Below are 21,316 nucleotides of genomic sequence, written 5' to 3'. Positions count from 1 at the left end.
TGCATCTAACTAGCAGCTTCTGGAGCCATTTCTGTGCTTCACTCATCAGTACAGAACAGTCAAAAGCTTTTGGCTTGCAGCCTCCGAAAACCTACTTCCTCTTGCTGAATGCCCTTCCAAGGACGATCTGCCTGCTGCACTGCTGTTACTGTAATCAGCTCTTGGGGATGCACAGGAGAGGCACAGCAGCACCACCACATGCCCAGAGACACTGGGTTTGAAATTCAGTGTCCTTGATGCCGTGCACACAGAACAGTGCCACACCACCAAGTTGCAAGCAGGTGTCCTTTAGATCATAGCTAGGACCTCAAATCACTAGACTGACATGTTTTTTTCTCAAACAACCTCAATATTCCCCTTTTTTCTCTTACAGAAGTATTTTGAGCTGAAAGAGAATAAAACAAGTGTTTGCCTGTAGGGTAAAGAAACACCAAAGGGAGCAGCTGGTTTATATGAATGCAGGTGAGGAGCTGGGTCTTCAGATGGCAACAGCTCCATAAGCCATCAGGACACCATAGGCTTGAGGGAAACAGAGAGAGCAGAAGATGAACAGCCCCAAACACAGATGGCCCGTAAGGCAGATAAAGACAGAGCAGGTTAATACACAACCCAGACTGCCCAAAAGCAACAGCCATCTGAGAAAGAACAGGCTTGGAGTACTTTGAGTACATGAGCACTTTGGGATGAACTAGTAAATACTTCAGAATCAGCTGTCCTGAAAATCTCATTACAACTGCACCATCCAAGCTTTGGAATAGCTGTTTCTGACCTCACATACTGTTCCACCCATGGACTTTCCTTTGCTCAGTTTTGTGTTTAATCCCCACTAGGCCCCTTGTTACTAACATTTTAGAAGTAGATGCAGTTGCCCAGACCCTCCAGCCCTCCTCTCTCCAGGGAGGAAAAGGTGCTGCAGGCATAGCTGTGCCCACCCAAGGGGTGTGTTCAGAGAAAAGAAGATGGCATCATCCCAGCCCATGACCCTTACATTTCAGCATTCAGACAATTTGGAAGTATGAGGTTTTATTTGTTTAAAAGTGAGCCCCAAAGCCCAGCACCCCACTGGGATTCAGTCCGTCTCTCTCCACTCAACAGGTTGTCCAATGTCATCTCCAGCTGTGTGCTTCACGAACACAGCACTGCAGTTTCCCACCTCCCAGGTGGGAGCTGTACCTGCACTGCAGACCCTCCACACTGACACTACTTTTCTACCATCCTCAAAGTCCTTTTGCAAACACAATCTGGGGCAAGAGAATATCTGTGCCAGCAGATACATCTCCTCAGTGACATTAGCTAGCCCAACAAAGCATTTTTCTCAACACAAGTATACCCACTGCAGAGCTTTTGATAACAACCCTACTCAGCTATAGGTAGTTTTTCATAACCCAAAGCCATAATGATTATAATAGCAAAACCTGTTGCCCAGGTCACATACTCTGGGCTTGAGGTTACAGGTGCCCAGGCATCATTTCACCACATCAGTGGTTTTCAACCCATCATCTATAAACTCCATGTAGAAGCTCCACCAAAGGCAACTAGGAGAAACAGATCTTTAGTGACAGGCAACCTCTAGCTCCATTGGAAACTTTTAGGGATTAAAAAATAACAAACAAACAAACAAACAAACAAACAAATTTGAAACATGACTGCACTGTGATCCAAAAAGCTGTGAGACCTGGCCAATGATCCCACCACTATGAGGAAGTCAACATTTACTGGAGAATATCAAAGGTTACTCCAGTACCCTGCACACTTCAGACAAGTGTGAGTTATTATCGTAGTAGCTAGAGCTGGCACTGCAGCATGTCTACCTGCCACATGAGACCAGCAGGAGTGAACGTTTCCAGATCAAATCATATTCCAAAGATGACAGAGAGAGATGAAAAAGAGAGTGATACCAACTTCTGCGTAGCTCAAAGCTCTCTTCTGCTCTTTCATGGGAGCACTTACAATTGAAATCATCACCAGAGTTAAAAGATTGATGTCATGAGCTACCACCTAGCAGCAAGCAAAGTAAAAGACGTGAAAGAGAGAAAATGGATGCTGTCCACCAAACCCAGCTCAACGAACAAGCAGCTCCTCAAAAATGCCCAGTGAGAAGCACTGCTACAGCAAGACAAAGATTACTCCATATTGCCCAGATAGGAAATGAAGTTGCATAATGTTAATGCTTTCATGGTGAGTTTTTGGGTAGCATAAGGTAGAAAATGTATAGTCCTGAAAAACAGTACACTTCCCAACTCCACAGTAGATCCAGCATGGTAAGAACAAAGCAAATATACTCCATCACATAACAGCAAGAGCAAAACACTCCCTAGAAGATTCCCATTTCAGCCCCTCTTGGTGAGGCTGTTAATTATTATATCATGGACACATGCTTACAAAAAAAGTGAAGTCACTACCTTATTTCACAATAGACACCAAAAAGCTGCTGGGTATCAGCTTGTGCCTACTACCAACCTAGTATGTATCTGAACCAGTGACCCAGAGGTGAAAGACCCATGCCTCATTATCAGTCTCCAGAGACACGTGATCCCCTCAAAACAGTAAGTGCCTGATAGGCATCTTCAAAAGGGCACAAGCAATTATGAGAGCTTCACAAATCACTTGACAACATGCCCATTATACAATGCATTTTCAGCAAAAAGCAGCCTTTATATTGGAAATAAATAGAAAAGAGCAGTAGATGGGTGCTAGATGGAAGAACATTAATTCTCCATCACATTTTATCCCTAATGGACTGAAGTACAAATGTAAGTATGGGCATCACCTACTTTAACTGCCATAATTTGCCCACTTGGTTTGTGGACCATTTTGTTGACAGAACCATAAGCGCCTCGTCCAATTTCTCCAAGGTCTTTCAAGTCCTCTGCTGTAAAATCCCAATGCTGTTCAGGGGAAATCTTCAATTTTCCTGATGATTCAATGCTGTGTGTTCTCAGTCTCTCTCTGTCAAAAATATTGGGAAGCAATTTTTCCACATTTTAAATAGTCTGTAAATTTCTCTTTTCAGCACTTGATTAAACATTAGAAGAGAGGGGTTCACAAAAGCTACAGCAACACTCTGACTCCATGAGGGATTTTGGTTGGGGTGGGGGGTGTAGGGGTGAGGAAAAATCTTAAATCAAAAATGACATATTGTTGCCCACAGCTTCAATTAATGCTAAGTTTCTCCAGCTGTAGCATTAAATTCAGTGTCTCATATATTAGAGTCATTCTAATCAGTCATTAACACAGTTCTTTCTGCTTTGCACAAAATACATTAAGCTTAAAGCAGGATCCGATAACATGCAGAATCAAGAGTCTGAAGAGCACTCCCCAGCCCCATCTTCCCAAAGCTTTTGTTGCTCTACACCAACTCTGCAGCAACTGCTTCACTTTTAATCAGGTTTCTATTCAACATGGGCAAGATCTTATGTTTGTATCAAGGGGACTTTAGAAAGAGAGCTTGCTCTTAATGGAAAACTGCAATTCATTTTTAAAACATTTTAGGCAGTCATTTAATTTATTTTAAAAAACAAAACAAACAAACAAAAACAAATAAAGAGCCAATAATTTAAACTTATAAAAAACAATACAAATTGTTTGTGACATACAAAAACAAAAAGTGCCTGTTCAAGTGCATCTTTACCAAATGCCTAGATTACTGTTCTCTGGCAAAAATTGTTTCTACTGAAGCCACCAGAATTTGTCCATGTAAGAAAAACAGAACAATGCCCAAAATTTGTAAGATAGGAGAGTTCAACAGTTGTTTTAAGATGCCTTCAATTATTAATTCAAATGCAGCAATGCATTACTGAATTAGTAGGAAATGCACAAGTATTTTCAACACTTTTTGCACTAAAATGCCATGCAAAATTTCATTTTTTATTAATTAATTAGATGAATCACACATCTTTGGTCATGAAGTATGCCAAAAGCCTGAACTTCCTACGTAGCATTAACAGTATTAAAGACAGTTCCCACTGCCGGCCACACCAATCTCACATTAAAGCTAGCAGGTATTTTTGACTGCCTTGTGAACGAGGGAGATTCTGTCAAACTCATCCCTTGGACTCTGATCACTTCACCTGAGCATTTGATCAAGTGACCACGTTTGTCCAGGGTCCAATCATACAAGTAGAACATACATGAGGTACTTGATCAAACACATCACGCTTATCAAGTTTATCAGTCAGAGGAATAAACACGCCACAGCTGATTCCAAGCTGGTAAACACAACAGAGCATTTGTCAATCGGCAGCTGCAAACACTACGCAGTTGGATGTGATGGTGGACCCAACCTCCACTGCATGTTATTTGGAACCTGGGTTTTGTGAGGGCAATGAGGTCAGGTCCAAAGGTCAATTTACTGGAGCAACTAAGGTTCAAATGGCTTAATCTGCTGCACTCTGGCTTCCATGGGATACTTTGGTTTAGCACTTTCCTGGCTTTGAACAGCTGCACTTCCTGAACCTTTGACCCATTCAATGAACATTGTTACTGAATAGCGCCTCTCACCTATTTTAGGCAGTCCCTCCCTGCTCATTACCCATCTCTAAAGTGCGTAGCTTGAGATTTTCAATCTGCTGTTCTCTAAAGTGTCCCTCCAGCTTCATTGTCCTTAAGAACAAACCTGAGGAGCCTCCTGATAGTGCTACAGCACAGCACAGATGTGACGAACACAACAGCCCATAGAGGTGGCACCCCTTCATTAGTGCTATTTACATTATTTGAATTTCTGTGCATTTGATTCCTCAAATTAAAATAGTGCATTTAGTGGGGTTCTCCATGAAATCTATTTACTAAATAGCAAGGAATGAAAATCAGGCAGTAAACTAACCAAAAAAAAAAAAAGGGGGGGGGGGGGGGGGGAAAATAAAGGAAAGGAAAAGAAGAAAAAGAAAAAAAAGGAAAAGGAAAAAAACATGACCTCCAGACTTGCCAGCTGTCTTGCAGGCAGCTTACACTGGAAGCTGCATGAATCAGCCACCATCTAACTGCTCAACCATACCACATTGTCAGTACCATAAAAATAGTTCTGGTTTTGACGGAAGAATGTAGGTGATGAGCAACATGCTGAGGAGGGACCAGCAAACGAGCATGGCATTTCCCACCTACCTCCTGCCAACTGGAGGGCAGGAAGAAGCAAGACCATTCAACAAGAGCTAAATCCTGCTCTAAATTGCAGGGAAAAAGAAAGGCAAAGAGGTGCTTCCAGGAGGGTGAAATGTGAAATTGAATTTTCTGAGTAAACCCTTTCAAGACCATTTTGAAACAGTATTTCCTATTTAAGTTTTCATAAAGTTAAAAAACTCTAAATGTTGACATGGTTTATTCAAAGAATGCAAATAAACCTGTCTCCAGTCTTCCCTTTGTCTGTTTTACTGCCCAGAAAACTTGGCTTTTCTTACTTTATATCAGAAGGAAATCAAATCTGAATTCATTATATTCTTGTTACACAAGAAGCCTGTTTATCCCCAGCTGTAGTGTGAAAGCAGATCTATGCCATTGTTCCCACAGCTGTGGGATGGTTGTTTCAGGCAGCAGGGAAGAAGACAGGAGCTAGGAAATACTGCCCTCCCCTCAAGTTTCATTGAGTGCCCTCTGCAGCTGTATTCTGGTGCAAAGCAAGGTAGCTCCCAGGAACCCAGGGGTTTAAAATGAGATGTATTAGCACAGTCCACTCAAAAAATCTCACACATTTTAGCTTGGCTTAATTTCCATTATATATTTATGACGCCATCTGCTTTGTATCGCAATCAGACTTCCTGACTTTTTTTCCCCCCTCCAAATACCCAGGGAAATGATCAAATAACCAAATGACAAGCTTGACAGACATCAGACATTTTAATATAGATTTTGCTCATTTAGGTGATTTGTCAGATGTAAACACTGCAGTTTTCCTTTAAGCAGCATGGCCTAACTTAAGAGTCAATAACTGAAATGTAATTATTACTTTTAGCATTAGAAGATGATGGTTATTTTTATCAGGAAATTTTCAGTGTAAATCCCCCCCAAAATAGTTCATATATATATACACATACTTTTTTTTTTTTTTTTTTTCCCATGCCAGGAAAACAGCTCAAAAATGCAAATCTAGTACACAGACTCTGCACTGAGCTAGAAGAGGAATTGTCTGATGTAAAACAGAATAAAGAATAAATAAGTCCCCAATGCAGTACATCTGTCGCTGGATTTGCACTACTGTAGATACGTAGATAAATCCACATGGCAGACAAGCTCCCAAAGTAACAAAAAGCACCTGCCTAAATCCTGAGCTTGCTTTAAGTATCAGAGAAGTAACCATATAGAATAGTGTCTAGTGAAGGTGAGAAGTAATTAATGGCCAGTTCCTGTTTCTGCAACAGATCAGGTTGCAGTTTCAGTCACTGCGTTTAGCACCCATTAGTTTGCACAGCACTGGGCAGACACAGGTCTCCTTCTAGCATTTCATTTTTTAAACTGTGCAATCTGAATCTTTCTAAGGCTAGGAATGTTGGGCAAAACTGGACATAAATACTCCAAATGATCAGAATGCCTAAAATGGACTTATGCAGCTTTATTTTTTAAACCATACGTTAAAAATCTTGACAAGATGACTAGATTCACATAATCCTCAAAGAGTTACAGGTAGGATTTTCAAGTGCACCTAGGGGACTAGAGGTGCTGTTGACTTGTCCAGGACTTGAGCTTCTAATTCTTTGTCTTGCCTCTGAAAAGTTTTAAAAGAAAAAATAATAATAATAATAAAGGGTTATCCTAGGCTCTGGAGGTTGTTGTGATTACTGCACTTGAAAGGCACCAAAGTATTGGTCTTACTGCAGATGGTTACTATGCTTGTCACAGCAGTTATTCCAGGGATTAGGAACACCAAGCAAGACAACAATTCTTCCCAACAGTTGCCCTTTGTCAGAAATAAAACTGTTTGTGGGTCCAGCTTGGCAGGAAGCACGCAGACTGCTGGCGCCTGGCACCACAGCTGGGCCAAGGATAGTATCACACACACTCAGGACATGGGTTTGTTCATTGCAAGCTTGGTGAGCTGGATCCAGGTGGGAAGATCTGCCCCAGTGAGAGGCCCAAGAAACCTCCTGGGAAGAACCATGAAAATATTTGGAAGCTCTTGGACAGGCTGTTAGTTCCCCAAGCCCTGCTATTAGCACATCATTGCAGGGATGCCAAATTTTTTTAAAACAAGCATTTCTTTGTCATTAAAAAGAAGGACTTTGGGGAGAAGCAGAGAAAAGTTGGTTGATTTTTTTTAGGCAAAACTGAAAATTATCAGACATGAAGCAAGGCCAGGGAGATGCTATGGGTAACCATCTCCTTTACTAGTTCTTTGTTTTATTTAGTTAGAGTTCTGCAGGTTTCAGAGCAAAGAAGCTCGAAAAGTTGAGGGATTCAACATTAGAATTGATATGAATAAAACAAATCTGCAGAGTCAAAGAGATCTAGACAGTCCAACTGTGTTTCAAAAGTCTGCATAAGGCCAGATCTTTTGAAGGCAGCATCTCATTAAAACTCCTATTTACACTACGGCTAATGAGAATATAATCTAGTTCTCCATAAGTTTGGTAAAAAGCTGCTTGACATGAGATTTCAGCAATTGCTTTGTGGTCAACATGGTCGATCAGCAGAAGTTTCCATGCAAACTGCAGAGTTTTAATAATACAATGCATTGTTCATAACTTCAGAGTGAAAATGAGGCTTATGACTTTGGCTAACACATTTCTACCAAGTCTTTCAGATAGCCGAGAGAGATTGTGTACCTTCTGTCTGTCTGTGTTATTCATAAAACAGTTTTCAGACTCTGCTAGCTAATACTTACGAAATAGCAATCCTATTTTAAATATCATCCAGAAATCTCCAGAAGAAATGCTTAGAAAAGCTGACAGGCAATGGAGGTCCTTTCAAGTGGGGCGGAACTATACTGGTTCTGGCCTGATCCATGTAAACTGTCCTGAAGCTGAGTTCATCAGTTACATTTAAGAACAGATTCTTACGCATAAAGAAGAGATGCAGAAAACTCATCAAACGAAGGAAATGATTTAGTTCTGCATCTCATACCTACTCAGTTTAAAACCAAAAGCACATTTGCTCACTTTCAACATGAACAAGTTGCCCCTAATGTTGCTCTGTTCCTATTGCCCCTATTGTTCCAAGTTGCCCCTAAAGTTCTCTGCTCTTAAAAAAAAAAAAAAAGAACTTTTTTAAAAAAAAAAAAGAGATAACAAAAGCATGGAAGAGTCCACAGCCTTTTTCACAGTCCTTGAGTCCAGCACACTTTAAAGCCTGCTAGGATTCTCACTAACTTAAATTGGGTTTGGTTGAGACTTTTTAAAAGTCAGTATTTTGCATTAAACTCCCTTGGTAAACTACTGAGTTACAACAGGTTTTGATTAACCTTAACCTTGACACAGAGGAAACCTCTCAATTCATCATGGTGAAACCTGTACTGAATTTAACTGAGTACATTAATCTCAAACTCATTCTGACTTGGACATGAGCCAGACTGCCGCACATTTGCTGAATGCAATGCAGCTGGGTATTCAAAGCTTACACTGGATTCAAGAATTTTAGAATAACACTGAAAAACTGAGCTAATTAATTTAAACAATCCTTCTGAGAATGCTGACTCTTTTTCTGAAACATTACATTTCCTGAGCCATGCTCAGCTATCCATGAAAGAACAGGAAACAGAGACACGAGCACATCAGTAAGAATCAAAGGAATCTGAATATATTTCTTAAGTAGTTTGTAAAACGATACTGAGATACAATATCATTAATTAGCATTACACAAATATTATTCATGGAATGACACTATTTCTTAGACAATTCCCATTACTTTAATAGATGCTATTTTTGCAGGTATGAAAAATATTTGACAATGGCTAACAGACAGTTAAGCTTACTGTAGCCTGCTGGAAAGTTTCTGGATGAGGTCCGCTTCTCTCCTTTTGAAACTGAACGGGACAATGTGATTACTACCCAGTGTTGCTTGTATATCACTTCAGCCAGGAAAAGTTGTGAAAATGACAGGAAAACATCGTGCTGTTATCACATGACATAACAACATATAACACAATACTCAACTAGTCATGCTACCTACGGAGTGGTTAGCATACAAAATTAGTTAGCTATATATTTTTCTTCTAGTTTTCCCCTAAATAATCTCATCTCATTGGTAACAATGAGACAGTGTAGGTATCTGATGATTCAAACAGTATTTTAACACATTAAATTGTAAGTAACATGTTTTCTTACAACAATGTCAATTTCTATTTCCAAATGTAATATTACTATAATCAAAAACATGAATCATTGCATTTAATTTACTAACCAGGTATCTACATACTGAGGCAACGGTGTGTCACTAAGGCCATGGGCCATTGCTCCATTGTTTTTCTTGTGGTCTCTAAAGCAGAACTTACTAAAAAAAAATAAATAATGTTTTTAAAAATCTATATTCCATGCCGAATCCACCCAGCTAGGTGGTCATTCCCAGATGGGCTTGTCTTTCATCTTATCACATCGCTTAATGAACAAATTAGCATGCCTTGAACAACGCCATCCTTTCTTTTTAAGGGGAGCGTAGCTGACAATAAACCGAAGGTTAATTACCACTCTGTATTATGACATTGCCTAAAAACTAAAACAGATTTCTGTATCTCCAAGCCTCTCCAGTTGCTAGTATCTCACTGGCTGGCACAAGGACCCAGTATCTCAGTATGGTTAGAGAAGATGGGCTCCTGACGAGCACTTTGTGGAGGAGAACAAGCATTCAAGTACTCATACAAATGACCAATGCAGCTATCTACAAATGGTCAGCAAATTGTACTTATGATTTTGTCCAGCTCCTTGTTGGAAACAGTCGACAGCGCTAGATAATGAGCACTTTGTTAATTCAACCACGTGAAAATTTTTTGTTTTAAATACTCTAAGCAAGCAGTTTTACTGATTTAAACTTCCACACATTATAAAATTCAAACCCTAGTCCAGGAAAGCTAAAAGCTCTACAATTTCTGCTTCAGGATTTATTTTCTATTTGGGATAGAAAAATTTGGGCAGAAAAGCACACCTTAACCTGAAATTCAGTGCAACTCTGGAAAAATGTACCTGGCAGTATTTTTTCTTCTGTGGCAGACAAGGACAGACAGGAGGCAAAGAATCACCTAACTGCAAGACAAAGATTTCTTTTTCAGTAAGATGCATCTGACAAGTTCAGTGACCAAAAGAGTTCTTGGTAAGTCTAAATGGAGCATATGTGATCTGCATTTTCAAAGTGCCCCTCATTTAAGAGATAAGACTCCTACAGGCCAGTGAGAGCAAATGTCTGTCAGAGGTCCCTGCGCTCCACAATCTAATAGTAACGTGGCATTTTAAATTCTGTCCTCAGAAATGGATGTGCAGGGCTCAGTTTTCTCCACTGACTCTCAGGAACTAAAAGGCTAATTTCTGTAAGCTTTCTAAGGATGCTCGCCTTGAGTTTGGCCAATGGCCCCACAGAATCACCCTCTCCATCTCTCACTGGTATGTAAAATCCACCTAGAACATCAGAAAGACAAAGTAAACCCAACTGGATTAAAGAGAACATCCCCACCCCCCAGCACTCCTCAGAGAGGTCAACCACCTTGAGCAAGTTGTGTTTAAAACAATCACTTTCAGCTGATGTACACTTGTGTCTGCAAAGTCATCAGTTACATTGGGTACAAAGGAGCAACTGCCATCCAGACATACTCCAAACATATTCCACAAAGGAGAGAATTAAGACCGGCTCTAGAAGAGCCCATAGTTTAGGGTCACCATAGTCCATGGTAGGAAGGCTTTCAGAAGTTTCCCAAAACTGAAAAGCCCTCCCATTCAGAGGCAAGAACATCCATCTGAATCTCAAAAAAGATGTCTGTAGCTTTCACTGAGATGGTATGTAACGAGCTCCGTTAGTCCTCTTCAGAAGTCAGCTCCTCAAACAAGAGGGATGGCAAAACCAGTTCAGCCCTGCAGGCCAACAGCCCCCTCCACCCCATCCACTCAATTCCAGCAAAGGCCTCTACATGAGTTCTGTGCAGCTGATTTCCTTGGGAGCATCCTCTTCATTCATTCTAGATGTCCTCCATGGTATGTACTGAAAGTTACTCATATATTTTCAGATGATGAAAATAGATGTTGTTGATGATGATTTGCGAGGTCGAAGCAGTCTCTAAATCTGCAGACTCTCCTCTCTTCATTCTCCATTTCTTAATGTTTAGGTAAGACAAAAGGGATGACTGATTCCTTCAGTTTGAACCCATGGATCAGAGGACTTAGCTCACTTCTCAGCCAGGGAAAATTGCAAGGTAGTTTACTACAAAGTGGTGAGTAATGTCCAAAGAAATGAGGTACATAGATCTTGCTCTGCTGAAATGTTGTGTGATCCTGAGTACGTAGAATGGCAACAAACAAAATTTATTTCTACAGCTTGCAACATTAGCTGTTTATTTGGGATTTCTTGCAGGGATGTGCTTTGCAAGGTCCACATCTGGAAACATAGGTTTCAAGTCCAACTTAAATCACAAATATAAGTACTGACAATTTGTGTATAAAATCCTGTCTGACATTGGTCTCTGTCACACAAACCAGCAAAAAATGCCTGTGATTGATAATCTTGTATTGAATCCAACAATGACAATCACTTAGTCTAGACACACCAGAGACTACTCATACACAGGCATTAAATTCGTATCAGTGTGTAAGCAATGACCAATTTTGCTACTTGTAAATGATTACTGGAGTAAAGCATTTATCCATAAAAGGGTCAACACAAAATGGGGGGAGATACATATATGTATGCACACATTTTACATGTGTTAAAGAAAGGTAACTAGACACTGATGTGCAGCAGTGCAACAATGGATGAGTAGCAGTGTACTTCAGGAACAGAATCACAGCACTGAGATGGACACCTGCGTGCTTCTGTACACCGAGGTAGGAGACACAGACCTGCAGAGCTGGGATTCAGAGGAATTATCAGGCTGAATGCTGGGGTGTGTGAGCCAATCCATAGGAAAACAGTGCAAAGCAGGGTGCATCTGAGGTTTTCTCTCACCTGAGCTTGTGTCAAAGCCTCAATGGATTGCACATATGGAGTTACAATACATCATTTGAAATTATTTCCTCTGCATCAAGGTATCAACTGTGCATAGGAGCCCAGACTGCTCTATCACATTTTCTCTCCAAACAGCAGCACATTTCTCATATTAGCTCACAGTTACTATATCTGTCCAAGAACATGGGGATCTAGGCTCTCTTCAGCCTCGGGACTTGGTCCACATTCCAAGAGATCCATCTGTGAGACACACAGAATGGGACACCTCTTGCCCCTGTTCAACTTGGATTGATCCACAACTAAAAAACCTGATTCATGGGTCAAGAAGAAAAACTAAAAGATAAATAGGTACTCCAACAAGAAGGTACTCCAGCCTCTGAGCTGTTATATAGAGACAAGTAACAGCATTTCCTGATCACTGGCTAAATTTTAACTGAAATTGGTACCATCTTAAATGTTTTCAGAGCATGCCTTACAAACTGGTGAATTCAGATATGGAGATGCTTAATTCCCCCTCTGACTTTCACAGTATGGCAACAAGGTGCACATCTCAACAGATCCCAGGTACACCCTGGGGCCACGCAACACACAGGTGCCATAGGAGATTTTTAACCAGAATCTCCCATGTTCTGTCTAACCTTACAGATAAGATTAGGGTGCATAGGGATGCTGAATGCTTTAAGTCTCCACACACTAAGCTTTTACAAGCTGTTTGCATATAAACACATGCACTGCTTCTAGGGAGTGCAGAACCTAGAAATAAAGAAAGGAAAAAGAAAAAATGCTTCTACTGTCACAGTAGTAAGAAGGGAACAGAAGAGCCAATACCAGCTCTGAAACTATTTGTCCTACTTTCATTTTGCTAAAATAAGCACTGTAGTTGTTACATCTTCTTGTGAATTATTTAGGCATGGCAGGACCAGATGCGTTCCTCCTGATGTGTGAAGAGAGTCCCAGAGGTCTACTGACACCAATGCTACAGCTGCTCCCCCAGCCAGACGTAGCACATTCTTTGAATGACTGGGATACAAACAGAAGTAAATAAAACCAAAATCCTTAAACCACACCAAACACTCAGTACTTCTGAAACCTTGAACTGCTTTTGAGTAAAAGCGGCATTGTCCCTCATGTCAAATGTAGTAAAGATACTGTACTTCCATGGACATAAATACTAGGGGGAAAATTTCTAACTCTCCAATGGTCAGGACAACAGACATTTCTCAAAACGTCTTCCTCATTTGACCACACCAACTAACTACTAGAGTGTTCACCATATACTCAGGTTTATAAACCAAGATGACTAAACAAGAAACATGGTCATATCCTAGCATATCTGGGCTCCAGAGAGTAATGGATACCTCTGAGCTGGAGTTCGGTCCTGAGCATGTTGCAAGCACCTGGCTTTTGCCATGAGCAGATGGAGCAGAGGATGACAATTCCTAAGGAATGTCAGGAAGGGATCTGGCCAGTCACAGGTCACCCAGGGAGCTGTGTTACTAAATAAAGGGTAGGCAGTACATCTCATTGAAAGGCAGGCACTATAAAGAAAGTCTACTGGATATTTATATCCATGGGAGACATCACTCAGCTTTGTTCTTCTGTACAGCCTCTACATAGAGCAACATACAATCACACTAAAAGCAGTTTTGATGGCGAATAAAGTTGAGTTCTGTTTGAATAGGAGCATTTCCAACTCACTGCTTTCTACCTGACAACTTTCCAACTTCCATCAAATCACATCACTTTACCTTCTTCCGCACAGCAGATGTACGAAATACCATTCAACTCAGAAAAAAATATATGATAATCAAATTAAAATTGCTGATCTTCACAGAATCTCTTTAAAACCACCTAGGTGTCCCTGGAGCAGGAAAACTGCAGAGGATATCAACAACACCTTCACAGGCAGCAGAGGATGGCAGCTCAGGCTCTGTTCCTCTTCCCACCGTCCCTCATCCACGCTGCAGATGAAAACAGGCTGAAGGAGGCAGCATGTCAGGTATCTGTGCTGGGCACATGTGGGCAGCAGTGGCCATGTCTTGGTGCCACTGTCACCATCTTCTTACAGCCTCCTAACTTCTCAATCACTCTTCCACACCACAGAAGAGATGGGTGTTCACACGGACACCAGAAATGGCATCAGTTTTACAATGCATGGCATGCAGAGAGCAAAGCTGCAAAGTTGAAATCCTGCTCTCAAATGAGCAGCTCTGGCTACCGCTATCTGCACACAAGAGCCAGGACAGCAGCTTGTAACCATGCTGGTAGTGAGACAGGTAATATGTAGTTACACTCTGAATCACATGTTATCAGCTGAGCCTTGCTGAACTCCCTAACCCGGCACAAGCTTCTTGTTGCCTTTACCTCTTCCAAATCACATCAGGCTTCAGCTTCCTGTCTACAAAATGGGGAACACAGAATTTTGTGCAACAATTTAGGTTTGCAAAGCCAGATCAGTGAACGTGTGTGAAGCACTCAGATGTTATGATAACAGGAGCCAGATAAGGTTATTTTGATTTGACTACCTAAATGTAGGTGATTAGGTTTCCAGATGTTCTGAGGAGCCCAGGTCCCAAAAGTATGTCAGGAAGCTACAGATGCTCAGCAACTTTGAAAATCAATGTGAATTAGCATAATGGAGATATACAAGCTCCAAATTTTGGTGCCAGACATCAAAGGCCCAAAGTCAAAAGCAGAGGGCTGAGATACAAAACCCTTGCAGAAAGAAGAAAACGGTCCTACCAGGGCACTGATGACTAAGGGATATGGAAGCTGCTAAAGAAATTTATTTTAACAAACAGTAAACACCAAAAATCTCCTCTGCAGGATTAGCACATTAGAGAAATAACAAAACCTAGAAGGTTAAAAAAAAAAAAAAAAAAGAGACCTTAAGGTAGTATGTATGCTCATTCAAAACCTCACACTAACTTTGGCTGCACCTTTCCTGAAGAGGTGATCTACTCGAAGTCTAAGATACCAAACACAGATGTTTTACAAAACGTTATCACCTCTTTCTCATCTAGGCCAAACAAATTTGTAAACTTTATATTTAACACTCCTGTTTCTTACAAACAAAATTAATCAGTTTGTCAAAAAACTCCTGAGAAAAAGATGATGTGTAAAAGCACATCAAACTACAGTGTTTTAGCACTCAAACTACAGTGAGGTCTGTATTAAAAGAGAAAACCTGTTTGTTTTTTTGTGGACTCAGACTAACACCTGAAACAATTTGCTGAGTCCTTGAAGGTTTCCATCTTACTTGTGCTTACTTGAAAATACACACTAGTTTCCCAGTGATTATATTCAGATACTACAACTTCCAGGAAACATTGCAAAACAGTCATAGGAAAAAAAATAAACAAAAAGAAAAATCAAATTCTAAACTTGTATCTTTTATATTGAAACCTGTGTCTAAGGAGTCCTACCCTGCAATAGGAAGGTATCATGCAGCAGAAAGGCATCAGAAATTAGTAATCATAAAGACATGAAATAACTGTTAGAGATGCAGAACAAATAACTATTTCCAGGAAATTTCACACAAGAAATTTGGAACATGGCAATATAGGATATTCCACTTTGGTTTTTAATATTTTCCAGACAAATGGTAGAAATTCTCATAGCTCATTTCCTAAGGAACTCAGCCAGTTGTAGACTACACACCTACAGAGCCTGAAACCGCATGCCAGAAAGGTTTGGAAAGTGTAAGAGAAGATTAAACGAGAAGGAGACACTTGAGAGAGACTTTGGGACAGCCAGAAAAATTCTTGCCAGGAACAATGACAGTCCTTAAACTATATGGAAATAAAGGAAGCAGCAGAGTCTGAAATGCAACTGGACCTCAATTTGCTTTTGAAGAGTCCAACGCTGGAAGTCTAAATCAAACATCTGCCAACATCCTCCTGGGGCATCGATCTGGAAAGGACATGTGACTTGCCCAGGAGTCACAAGGGGAAGAAGGTCCACAGGGCACCTCTGGAAGCTTAAGTCACGATGTACCCATAAAGACACCCACATGTGATACCACAGCCAAGTCAGGCTATTGAGTCCAACAGGTCAACAGATGGTTCAGAAGCTGGGCTTGTGAGCATTAGAAGAGATTGTTTCATCTTGTCACCTTTCCAGATGAGATTGCAATGGTCTGTGTTGAAATTCTGAAGAGCTAACACCTCTGAAAGTCAGCAAACTTCCCAGCCAGCAGACAGGATGCTCAACAAGCAAAACCAGATGCCAAACAAATTATTTTTCAGATGCTCACTTACTAGCATGTGGGTCTAAAATCTGTAGTCTGAAATCCAGATTGAGTACACCAGAAGAGTGCAACACTTTCCAGAAAGCTGGTAAATTCGCCTACAGCCAACTGAACAACTTGGTTCAATAGCCACCAGCGAGGGCCAGCTGCCAGCAAACCACCTGCACACAGCTTTACAGCCACATCGCACTGCCTCGTGCAACTGCTTTCAGCAAAGGCCCCCGGTCACAAGTAGCTCCACAGAACTTACATCTAGATAATTATTTAAGCTCATTTTGCTTGTGACCTAAATCCTGTTTGGACATAGAGCAGATGAGGTAAAATGTGACATGCTTTTCAGTCTGCTGAAAGTAGCAATTGGGAAACGGGGTTGGAAGTTGAAGTGCTCACCCTGACAGCTTGTGCCCTCTGGCCTCAGTCTGCTTTGGGCCAGTGATCGTTAGTCTGATGTAAGTCAGAAACATAGTCTGAACTAAGGAGAACTGGGGTCTCAAGTGGCAGCTACTCAGCCTGCACAGCACAGCAATCACACACAGCCCTCCTGACTGCAGCCAGAAGCAACCCACTGCATACACTTCCTTGGCCTGGGGCTTCAGCTGTCAGTAAAGTATTTACAACCCTTCAAGTAAGAATTTTACCCTCCAAAGATGGTTTAACTGAAGAATCATGCTGACCAAGCATAACCGTGGTAAAAGTAATGTGCAAAATACAGGTTTTATTTTTACATTAATAATTCTAAAAGGCTTTATTTTCAAATGAAGCTCTGCAATTTAGGCGCTATTCTTCCTTTACTGCATATAGCTCGGGCAAAATTACATACATCACTGTGCTAGATACTCTACAGACAGGCTGGGCAGCATACCACAACAAGAAAAAAAACACCGCTCTCTGTACTTAGGAAGTAAATTTGGTACTAGCAGTCACAGCTGGACTACACAGCATGCACATTCTCTATAGCTTCATGCTCCATCCAACACAGAACCAGAGTTCATCTTCCTTCCAAACCCTCTTGCCTTGGTCCTGCTGTGAACACTTTATCCTAAGGCTCTGCCCACCTGCCCCGCCGTACCTGTGCAGAAAAGCCATTCACAGGGCCTTTCAGCTGCAACAAGGCACCACAGACCTTGGCATCACCAGGAAGGGAGATTTCAGGGAGCCACAGCCCCCACTTCCGTGAACTAGAAACGTACCTCCAATTTCTAACCTCATCCAAAGCCACCCTGAGTCAGTCTCCTATTTAGAGGTCACTTCAAAGCCTCATGATTTCAACACAAGTACTAATTCAGGAAACATTTAGGGAAAAACTCCAGCACCACTTGAGATGTGGGCAATTTTGCCACTGACTCCAATCTGAGCAGCTGTAGCCTGTGCTCTGTTGGCCGCATCCTCACTTGGTTTCCTGGTCATCTGTGACAAAGATGTTCTTCAAGACACCCCAGCATATCTGGTAGTGGACATAGTGGGAAGGAAGAAGACAGGAGGTGTCCTGGGTAGGGGCTTGAGGTGCCATGGGATGTGCAAGGATGGAGAGGGAAAAGTCCTCAGCATCTCTCAGCTCCAAGGCCATCACAGATACACCAACCAAAGCAAAGCTCAGAGGTCCCAACCTCCCACTAGCTGCACCCACTCTACATACATACAGCCTTCCCACCTTCCCCCATGCAGTCTGGTCTTCCTTGGTGCTGCTCCAAGTCCAGGCCTGGCACCCAGCTCCTTAGCTCTCTCCAGGCCCATGACAGCACACTGCCTTACTGTGTGTCCTGGGGCAGTGCGTGCAGCCCCAACCTGAGAACCAAACTGCAAGACATGGCCTAAAAATGCTGCAGATGGGAAAGAAACAAAAAGGTGGCACCAAAAAAAATTTGGGAACCCATGTCCCAGGTTTCTCCTTTCAGATTATGTCATCTAGGATCTCTCTTCCTGGAAACAGTATTCCAGGGCACAAACTGTACAATAACAAAAAGCCCCTACTCCTGAGGGCGATGAAGCTCTAGGAGCATCCTGCCAGCAGGTGGGCACTCACTGGGTTGTCATGGGTGCTCTGCGCCTTGGCATGTAAAGACACGGGATGCACCAGTCAGTGATTAACAACATCACATCTTACACTTGGGATTTCATGGCCTCTGAAACTGTTCCTCCAGATAATGTGCCAACAAGTGAGAAGAAGCTGAGATCATGCACAGCTCACCAAGGAAACCTTCCCATGGAAACCTTCCCGTGGAAACCCAGTCAAGCACCAAGCTTCAGCTCCCTTCAAGCCAGCGTGTGCACACCACATCACCCCGCTTAGAGGAACTTCTACCCCTGGTTAGTGTGATTCCCAAAATTATTTCCTCCACACTTCCCCGCCACCCCCCTCACCCTCCCTTTTTTTTTTCCCCAACACTCCAGAGACCTTTCAAATCGAGAAACAAGCCCTAAAAAGAAGGTTGAATTTATACATTTATGGGGTAAGCAATGGCCATACACATTTCACTAGGGTACAAAGCCCTGGGCACTAATGAGGAGCCCAGCTGCAATCTATACCCTGGTACAACATGCATTCCCTCGGCAGAAGTGGTTTCTTTGCTTGGGAGATGCAGCTTACAAGGTTTCCTTCCCCCTAACACACCACATGGGTATGAAGAACCCCACCTGCCTACTTTGCTCTCTGCCTGCATAGTAGGAAGCCACACTCCTACCTGGATATCCACCAATCCATCCTGATCAGTTCCCTGTTCAAAACCTGTTAATCAAGCAAAATACAGCTAATAGACAATAATAATAATTAGCAATAATACAGCAATAGGTAATAGCTAATAGCAATTTACATCTCAGGGCATCTGCGCATCACTGCTGGCTGCCTCCTCTTGCTCACCACAGTTCACTGCCAGAGCTCAGAAAAAAAAATGCAGAGGCAGAAACCTCAGCCCTCCTTGAGACAGGAGCCACAGGACAGCCTCCAGATTGGTGGATCCAAGTCAGAGAAACTCAAATTTCATGCAAGAAATTGACCTCTCTGTATCTTCAGATCCACCTATCCAGACCAACAGGGTCTACACAGGGAAATCCACAGCAGCATCAAGCCAGCATTCATCTGAGGACTTGGCACCAGCAAGCCCAAGGCCACTGAGTTTCATCAGGCTGGGAGAGAAATAACTCAGTGAACAGAAACACATCTTGAATGGAGAATGCAGCTGGGCCAGCTGGGATAGAATATCCAATTCAAAACTGAAGTCTAAAAACCTTTCTAGACAACGAAGGAAAACCATTCCATTATCTCTGCAGATGCAGACAGGAGACACAGATACATCACCGCAATGCACCAACTGCAAGAGAAACACTCGTGTCACTGGGAGAAGCATGCAATCGGAAGATGTGAATGTTGCCTTTGAGAATGACATCCACTATACACCACATAAAGGCTGAGAGGATCAATGAGCTGTATCCAAGCTTATTCAGTTTCGGCACAGAGAAAGCAATCCAACCAACATCATTCATCTCTTTCAAATGGAAACCACTACTACAGCTTGTAGCCTCCCAAGAAAGCTTTAGTGCAGATTCATCACCATCATTTTTGGCACTTTATCATATCCAACCCAAAACATTTCCATATCCTTAGAACTAGTTACACTGTTAACCAGCCCAGGATCCCAGCCCTGCCAATGACTGCAGCTCCCATGAAGACTGAGTAGTGCCTTCTCAATGGACAATGTTGAGTCTCTTGCACAAACATGATACTTAAGACGTAACCAATTAACTGTGAAAGCTCTTCCATGCTAGACTGGAACCACTGTGACTTCAATTGAATTCAAGACAGAGATCCATGGAGATAAACACAGGGAAGTCAAAGCTCTATAGATGGCTTATAGTATAAACTCAACAGCTGAGACAAAGTCCCTTATTTAATATACATGGGGAGTTTTGAGAGAGGAAAGGGTCCAAGATGGGGTTCTACAGAAAACTGTTAACAAGGGTTTGATGATGTGGAGGAAGGCATACAAAAAGCACATATATAAATGCTAGTTCTACAACCAGAAAGAATACTCTATTTTTTAAGAAACGAGTGGAAAAGAGAGGAGGACTTCCTGGAAAGGTCACTTGTGTGGTAAAAGGAATCTTCTCAAGTGCTCTATTTTTTTTCATGTTGTAAATACCAGTGATAGCTCATCAGAAACATGCTTCTAACTCAGTAAAAGCTTGCTTAAAAACCTCCAGCATAAAAGAAGCTACCAGAAATAGGAACAGACCACAGGGAATATATCCTCAGGAAGCAGAAGGCATCAAGCTGAAGGAAAGAGGCAGCAACATGCACAGCAAAGCAGAAGCACACTATAACCAAGGTCACCCTGAAGAGTCCAGGCAGCAAGAAAAGTTTCAAGTGCAGTTTCTGACACTTGCCACTGACAACTCTCAAGACCTGGTAGGGAACTTGAAGAGGAAAACTATGGGACATCTTTGCACACTAGCTGAATTCTGCTACACGAACAGGCTGTGGGTGCATCACCCATCAATCTAGATTGGTGGATCTGAGGATACAAAGCTAAATCTTTCTGTGACAATGTATTACTATTATTTACTGGTGTCAGGAACACCTCTGCCACACTTGCTTTCAAACTTTAGATAGGGATATACTGAAGCTAGTGGTCAAGAAAATTCAGTGAGGGCTAATCACTGTGTAACATTGAATCTCTATGTTAGTGGAATGACGTTCCTCAGATTTTTGTTCATTTTAGTGCTAAAGAATATAGCACAGTTATGTCTTTCACAAATAACACAAATTTCTCTCTAATGAGAAGTAATAAGCAGTGTATAAACAGACAGGAAAATGACAGTGAACTGGTCTTGCATTATCGGCTACAATTTATCTGAAGCTAATTAATTCTGGAAGACAGTAGCTCCAGTGTAAAACAGAAAGATCCCAAATTTAACCTTTTTTAATTCTGAAAAAAAAAAAGGCAAAAAACCCACAAGCTCCTTCTACACTGATTCGAACTGACTGATTTGAACAACCTAGAAATA

General features: G+C 41.7%; 1 protein-coding gene across 4 annotated transcripts in view; it reads right to left on the bottom strand.

Annotated features, from left to right (window-relative positions):
- MAP2K4 (mitogen-activated protein kinase kinase 4) overlaps positions 1-21,316 on the bottom strand; it is a 98,968-nt gene that overhangs the window by 40,654 nt on the left and 36,998 nt on the right. For 2 of the 4 annotated variants that reach the window (XM_035342682.1, XM_035342683.1), the window contains 2 exons: positions 8,897-8,992; positions 2,775-2,949 (listed from right to left, as the gene is read on the bottom strand). In XM_035342682.1, the coding sequence (XP_035198573.1) occupies positions 2,775-2,949; positions 8,897-8,992 (271 nt within the window). The remainder of the gene's footprint in view (positions 1-2,774; positions 2,950-8,896; positions 8,993-21,316) is intronic. The other 2 variants (XM_035342684.1, XM_035342685.1) reach the window with 1 other exon arrangement.

Source organism: Oxyura jamaicensis, chromosome 18 (genome assembly GCF_011077185.1).
Source record: "Oxyura jamaicensis isolate SHBP4307 breed ruddy duck chromosome 18, BPBGC_Ojam_1.0, whole genome shotgun sequence".
In the NCBI taxonomy this organism is placed as follows: domain Eukaryota; kingdom Metazoa; phylum Chordata; class Aves; order Anseriformes; family Anatidae; genus Oxyura; species Oxyura jamaicensis.
Note: the sequence above shows the minus strand (reverse complement) of the source record. Positions and strands in the feature narration are given on the sequence as shown.